The sequence below is a fragment of the Dipodomys ordii genome, unplaced genomic scaffold, assembly GCF_000151885.1.
Source record: "Dipodomys ordii isolate 6190 unplaced genomic scaffold, Dord_2.0 Scaffold79, whole genome shotgun sequence".
In the NCBI taxonomy this organism is placed as follows: domain Eukaryota; kingdom Metazoa; phylum Chordata; class Mammalia; order Rodentia; family Heteromyidae; genus Dipodomys; species Dipodomys ordii.
The window spans coordinates 3,536,682-3,543,603 of NW_012267295.1; the positions used below are offsets into that span (position 1 = coordinate 3,536,682).

Genomic DNA, 6,922 nt, shown 5'->3' on the forward strand with positions numbered 1-6,922 from the left:
TGATTAGAGCAGCTGGAGGGCTGTGGGTGCAGTGATTAGAGCAGCTGGAGGGCTGTGGTTGCAGTGATTAGAGCAGCTGGAGGGCTGCGTGTATAGTGCACCATTTCCTGTGTGCTGCTCCTCTGCATGTGCCTGCTTTCTTCACAGCTTTTGAGCCATTCTTCAGCCCCCTCTCCATTTAGGTGGTCAATTGCATCTTCAAGCTGTTCTACTTTGAAATGTCCTTAAACTTCTGTGGAAGTCATTGTCACTGCTGCACAAGTGACAATGTATGTAAAAGGAACCATATGTAAAAGGAAACCCCAAAGAGCATGAAATGAGCGATGGAAATGTGCGCTTTACTGGATCCCGTGTGCATCTTCATAAATGTGAAGAATGTTTGGGAACCCACTTCACACATCACTGCTGCATTCTCCAGGCAGGGAAATGGGGTCCTGGGAGGGAACATGATGAGAACAGAGCTTTGGTTTCCAGTTGCCAGTCGGTTTGTCCTGTGCAGGCTTCCCACCCTGCTGCTTGGCCCTAGAGATTTAAATGAAAGTTCTCCAGAAAGATAGAAACTACCCCCAGAAGGCAGCCATTGGGCCAGGCATTGGCTCTGTTTCCCTGGACCGGATGGGCTTTCCCTGAGAGCTGCAGCAGCTAATTCCTTAGCATCCCAGGGCTCCTGGAAGCACATAGGAGCTTCTAGAGGAGCCTGGTGACCCTCCCATTTCTATGTGGGCTCTGAAACCCCCTGGTCAGGACACTAGTCATCAAACTGCAGGCTATGGAATACCAGATTCCCTGGAAGTGGGGTCAGAGACCCCAATGTCTCTGTGCTCGGGAGATCCCTCCTACATTATTTGATGAGCTGTCACATGTTGTCCTCCCTCTTTCCCCAACAGAATGACAACTTAGACTTGGTCAAGGCCCTCATTGTGTTTGGAGCAGAGGTGGACGTCCCAAATGACTTCGGGGAGACTCCTGCATTAATAGCTTCCAAGATCAGCAAAAGTATGTACTTTGCTACCTGGGACTGGAGTTGGGCAGGGACAGGGGCAGAGACTGAGGACGGACTGCTCAGCCATTAGGTGCCAGTGCCCTGTGCTGACCACCACTGCTCTCTGCTGAGGGTGGCCAGGAGCATGTGGGGCCCCAAGAGGGAGCGTCCTTCCCCTAAGGCAGGCTCACCAAGGGCTGACCAACTGGGTCCTTCCCCATGCAGCCCCTGGGGGTTCAGATTCCCCATGGGGGCACGATTAGGATGAGCAGCAGGAGAATGGCCTTGGCATGTGCAGGATGGGTGTGTGCATGCCTGTAACACCTTCGCATGCCCTTAGTGCACAGACACGTGAGCATGCCTGCACACACCTTTGCATGCCTTCATGTGCACAGACAGACATGTGCATGTGCATAGACACACACGTGCATGCGCTACACCCCTGCGCACTGAGCCTGTATAGTGCAGGAGGCGGCAGGTTGTCTTTACAGGGACCTGGAGCCCCCTCTGGAGGGCTTTAGGGACCTGTGAGGTTTTTGTAGAGGTCTGACCTGCAACCTTGCCCCTTCTCCCTGGAGAGAGCTCGGCCCCCCACCATCAGTTTAAACAACCTAGGTGGTCCACTGCCCTCCCTGCTCCTGCCGTCTGCTCTCATTGTGCTCAGGCCCTTGGCTCAGAGTTGTCCCTGCAGAGAAGGGAAAAGGTCACGGGTGGACAAGTGGAAGGCTGCTACCTTGTCCCTTTCAAACTCTGAAAGGAAATGTCCCATGGAGGTTTTGAGAACTGCTCACCATGAAGATGGTTGCCCTGCCTCCTTGATTACATTAGAAGGAAAGAGGGAAACCCCAAAATAATGGGGCAGGTGACTCTGCCTTCCTTCTGTCCTACCCTGTGGTCCATCCCTGACACTCCCCACCCCAGTGCTGAGAGACGCGTGGAGCCTCACAGCCTGGCACTCAGCACACCCCACGGGCGGCTCCTGCACGGCCAGGCGGCCGGGCAGTGAGGCAGGGCTCCTGTGTGGAGGGAGGGACCTCACTTCCTTGTTGCCATTTCTCCTTCCCACACCACGACAAGTGGTCACCAGGAAGGCGCTCTTGGCCCTGCTGAAAACCGTGGGGGCTGACTACCGCGTCCCAGGCATCCCAGAGGTCCCTGCGGCTCAGGGCTCTGCAGCATTGCCTCACCCCTTCTCCCTGGAGAGAGCTCAGCCCCCAGAGATCAGCTTAAACAACCTAGGTAGGCCTCTGCCCCCCCCCCCCCCCCCCCCCCCCCCCCCCCCCCCCCCACAGGGCCCAAGCCTGGCCCCAGCAACCCCCACTGGAGAGGAAGAATTGGATCCAAGGATGGGAGGAGTTGAAGGGAGCGAGAGACGAAGGGGAAGAGCTGTAAGCCAACCTGGACAGCCAAGCCCTGGGCAGACTCTGGCTGGAGTCCCCAGCAGGGTGCTCTGGACTCAGTCTGGGGCCCGTGTTACCTGTGACATTCACCATCTCTTGTCCCCTGGGGGGATTCTGGTCCTTGGGCTTCCACCCCTGTCTTACTGAGTCTGTCCTGTGTGAGAGCCCCAGTCTACCCCGTGCTGGTTTGGTCAGTAACCAGCATTTGTCCTCATGGGCCTTGGTACCCTTGGAGACAGCCCCAGAGGAGACTGGACCCCTGCTCTGGCCTTCTGGAGTCTGGCTCACCAGGAGCCTAGGCTGTTGGGGAGGGGAGCCCCTGCTCCAAAGGCAGCCGGAACCTATGGTTGGTGAGCTGACCTGCTAGCCATGGTGGAGGCAGATCCCAGTCCCTCCAGCACAGCACCCTCCATCCCCACTGCCCCCAGCACCCCATCTTTCTCTCTCCATTTTACAGGCAGGCAGTCTTCTAAGCCAGGCTGGACAGTGGGCCTGGGGCATGGCGGCAGAAGGGTAATGCTTGGGCCTAGGAAAGCCACTGAGCCCAGCCCTGCCCACAAAGCCTCAGCCCTGGTCCCCTCTCCTTTCCTCAGTTGTACCTCCAGGCACACGCACCTCCCCCCCACCCCCGCACTACCCCTCCTGGCTAGCCTCCTGCTGACCCTGCCTGCTCCTTGGCCATGTCCTGGGTTGGGGGGACACTGCCTTGCTCCTGCCTGCCTGCCGTACTGCCTGCCTCTAGTTCCTGCACCATCGCGTGGGCTGTCAGTCACGTGCCGGGCACGCACGCGCGGACGGACGTGTGGGGTTGCGCTGCTTGTTGGGAGGGGGTGGGCCTTACGTCCAGAGGACGACTGGATGGAGAGGATGAGTGGGTGCAACTGAACCCCCAGGCCACCAAGGAAGTTTTCAGACCTGGGGCCAGGACAAAGGATGGGGGGGATGTGCCCTTCATTCTTGGAGTCCAGTCCTCAGCCTTGTCCGCACTAAGCCCTTCTGATGGGTCTCGGAGCACGTCTGGGGCCTGCTAGCACGTTGGCAGCAATAGCTGTGATGCCCCGGGGAGCTGAGAGCAGCCAGGTCTGCACTGGGCAGCGCTTGCGCACTGAGTCGCCGGGCACTGGAGCAGAGTTTCAGGAGGAGGTGGGAGGGGCTGTGTGCTGGGGAGCCAGGGCCGGGGTCATTCCCAGGGGGGCCCATGGGCCCTGGGGCAGGAAGCAGAGGGGCAGGGCACAGGGAGAGACAGCTAGTGGGGCACAGCTCTACTGGTGTCTAAGGATCCATGGGATGTGCAGCGTGCCCTGCCCTGTGCCCCGCAGAGCTGCAGGACCTCTTGCCCATCTCCCGGGCCCGGAAGCCAGCATTCATCTTGAGCTCCATGAGGGACGAGAAGCGGACGTAAGTGGAGCCAAGGCCAGGGCCAGGCCGGTATGGACGCCTCCCTTGGTGTCCCTTGTCCCACCCTGCCTAGTGAGGCAGCTTTCCTTCCGGTCCTGCGGCCTGTGATGACGTAATCATTCCTTCAGGCAGTGCGGGCTCACACAGCAGCCTTAGGGCACTGCCATCGTGTGGCCCTCTTCCCTGACCAGAACATAGTTGGAGCATCCTCCCGACCCCTCTGCAGATTCCAGCACTGTCTCTTGGCTCCCCATGGCTTCCTCATTTATCTTTCTCCCTCCACAGATGAGTTGTTTCCCGAGTTGTGTCCCCAGGCCCATGGGGGAGGCCCTGGGGGGCGCCAGTGTGTGGACACTCAAGTCCTTTTGCCAAGTCTGTTACTGGAGCCTCTGAGCCCTAGGTCTGAATCTGAGCACTCCTCTCCCCCCCCACCCTCACCCAATTAGGAGAATGGCCTACTCTGTATGTGAATGGAGAAATGAATTCATTTGTAGTTTTGGCCCCAAAACTCTGGTTCTCCTCTCCCGCGGTCTCTCTCTGTGGACTTTGAGCCCCAGTGACTGGAAGTGGGAGAGGGTCCAGAGCACAGGGCAGACCACTTTCACTCCCAAGCAGGGTATTTCCTATCAGCATGCGCATTGCAAGGACCCCCTTTGCCCAAGCCTGTCCCTTTAGGCACAGACCCTGTGAATGCCAGGACAGGGACTTGCCACCTGACTGCAGAAATCCCCCTCACTTGATGACACCATCTTGCTGTTAGAGCAGAGCTGGCCCCTGGCTAGTGGAGGTGAGGGCAGAGAGAAGCAGGTGAACCAAGGGCCGGTGTTCATAGACAGCTCTGAACCCAGGGGGACAGGGCAGCTGCACCCGAGGGGCCCGCTGACTTTGGGGAGTTTGTAGACAGCAAGTCAAACTGAGAGGGAAAGATGAGAAGGGACCCGAAGGAAGGCGGCCCCTCAAGCCTGACCAGAGAGGGCAGGCGCCTGCGCCTCGGGGGCCGGCAGGAGGATGTGACTTTGTGCCAGTCTCCTCGCTTGTGGCCTTCATTCCTCCACTCACACAGGTGGGCACGGGGCAGCACAGAGTGAGCTAACGCCCATGTCCCCCACATTGCAGGGCCCTGGCACACAGACCTTCCAACCTCCCTTATCTCCCAAATGGAAAGCCCTCTCCCCCAACCTGACCCAGCTGCAGGGAGCCTCCCCCCGCCCCCGCCCCCCTCTCCCATTTCCTTCTAACAGACTTTGCTCAGCACCTGCTTTGGGGCAGGCCTAGAACTGACCTGGAGCTGTGCCATTGCCCTCCTACCTTTTCCCTTCACCCCACCCACTCCCCACTAGCACACTGGCCCCACGCAGGCCTGGCCGGCTTTGCTGGCATCCACTACAGTAGAGATGCTGGGGGACATTAGCTGCGAGTGTGGGGGGCAGGGGTGCCGAGTCATCACGGGACCCCCGCCCCCCGCCCTGGGCTCCCCGCGCTGTCCTCCCTGCAGCCATGATCACCTGCTCTGCCTGGATGGAGGGGGCGTGAAAGGCCTGGTCATCATCCAGCTCCTCATCGCCATCGAGAAGGCCTCCGGCATGGCCACCAAGGACCTCTTTGACTGGGTGGCAGGGACCAGCACGGGGGGCATCCTGGCCCTGGCCATTCTGCACAGTGAGTATCCCTGGGGGGAGGGGTGACGGGGTGGGCTCAGACCTCTGAGGACCAAGTGCCTCTGCAGAGCTTTGCGTGAAGTTGGGTAAGGATGTAGGGCAGCACCTTGGCCCTTCATGGGTCCTTGGGGTGCTGGGGTCCCAGGTTGTACAGACTGACTCAGAGGGCAAAGCTAGTTTAGGGGGTGTTCATGTGCCGGGGCCTCATCCCCTGCCCCACTCCAGCCAACCCTGTGGAGCTCACCACCTGCTCGCCTGAGGGAGCCCCTGAGTCAGAACACCGGAGCCCAAGCCTCAGGGCTCACCCACGGGCTTGCTCAGGCCAGAGAGGCCCCAGCCCCCCAGCCCATCACAGTGGCTGTCCACTCGTCTCCTTTCGTGCAGCCCAGCACAGGTGACAGGCGCTTGGTTTATCGGCCAGAGACAGGCCAGCCAAGTGGTGTCTCCTTTGTGGAGTGGAGCTGGGGTGCTGGCTGGCAGGACACTCGGGTCAGCCCTGCCCAGTGCAGGCAGCAGGGCCGCTCCCATGTTCTCCAAGGACCTTCGAAACCTGCAGCCTGGTGACCAACCCCTGGAGGCCTGCAGCAGGGTCTTCCCGAGCCTCTCTCCAGGTCTTTAGACTCCAGGGTGCTCTGTGTGTGTGTGCGTGCGTGCGTGTGTGCGTGCGTGCGTGTGTGTGTGTGTGCATGTGTGTGTACACGCACACTTATGCATGGGTATTGAGGTTTGAACTCTTCTTTTTTCTCTCTTTCTTTTTTTTTGCCAGTCCTGGGGCTTGAACTCAGGGCCTGGGCACTGTCTCTGAGCTTCTTTTGCTCAAGGCTGGCACTCTATCACTTGAGCCACAGCACCACTTCTGGCTTTTTGTGTATGTGGTACTGAAGAATGAAACCCAGAGTTTCATGCATGCTAGGCAAGCGCTCTACTACTGAGCCACATTCCCAGCCCATGGGTTTGAACTCTAGATTAGTTTTTCTCTCAGGGTTGGTGCTCTGCCTCCAGTCTAGCTTTTTAGTGGTTAGTTAGAGATAAGAGTCTCATAGATATTTCTGCCTGGGCTGACATTGACCTGCAATCCTCAGATCTCAGCCTTTTTTTTTTTTTGTCGGTCGTGGGACTTGAACTCTGGGTTTGGGCGCTGTCCCTACGCTCTTCAGCTCAAGGCGAGCACTCCACCGCTTGAGCCACAGTGTTACTTCCAGTTTTTTAGTGGTTTATTGGAGGTAAGAGTCTCATGGACTTTCCTGCCAGGGCTGGGTTTGAACCGAGATCCTCAGATCTCAGCCTCCTGAGTAGCTAGGATTACAAGCATGAGGCACTGGTGCAGCCTTTTGAATAGCTAGGATGACAGGCGTGAGCCACGGGTCTCCTGGGCACTTTGGAAGGGGGTTGTGAAGTCACATGGCTCATCTTCTCACACAGGTGGAAGCCACTTTCCACTGCCAGGGTGGCAGCTCTGGCCTGGGACTTACTGCCTCACGGGG

The 6,922-nt window shown here is 58.6% G+C and overlaps 1 protein-coding gene across 1 annotated transcript in view; it reads left to right on the top strand.

The window, feature by feature from the left end:
- The window catches only part of Pla2g6 (phospholipase A2, group VI (cytosolic, calcium-independent)), a 35,057-nt gene that overhangs the window by 20,706 nt on the left and 7,429 nt on the right, over positions 1 to 6,922 (top strand). The window contains exons 8-11 of the mRNA XM_013024793.1: positions 888 to 996; positions 2,060 to 2,221; positions 3,702 to 3,780; positions 5,276 to 5,443. Coding sequence (XP_012880247.1) covers positions 888 to 996; positions 2,060 to 2,221; positions 3,702 to 3,780; positions 5,276 to 5,443 — 518 coding nt within the window. The remainder of the gene's footprint in view (positions 1 to 887; positions 997 to 2,059; positions 2,222 to 3,701; positions 3,781 to 5,275; positions 5,444 to 6,922) is intronic.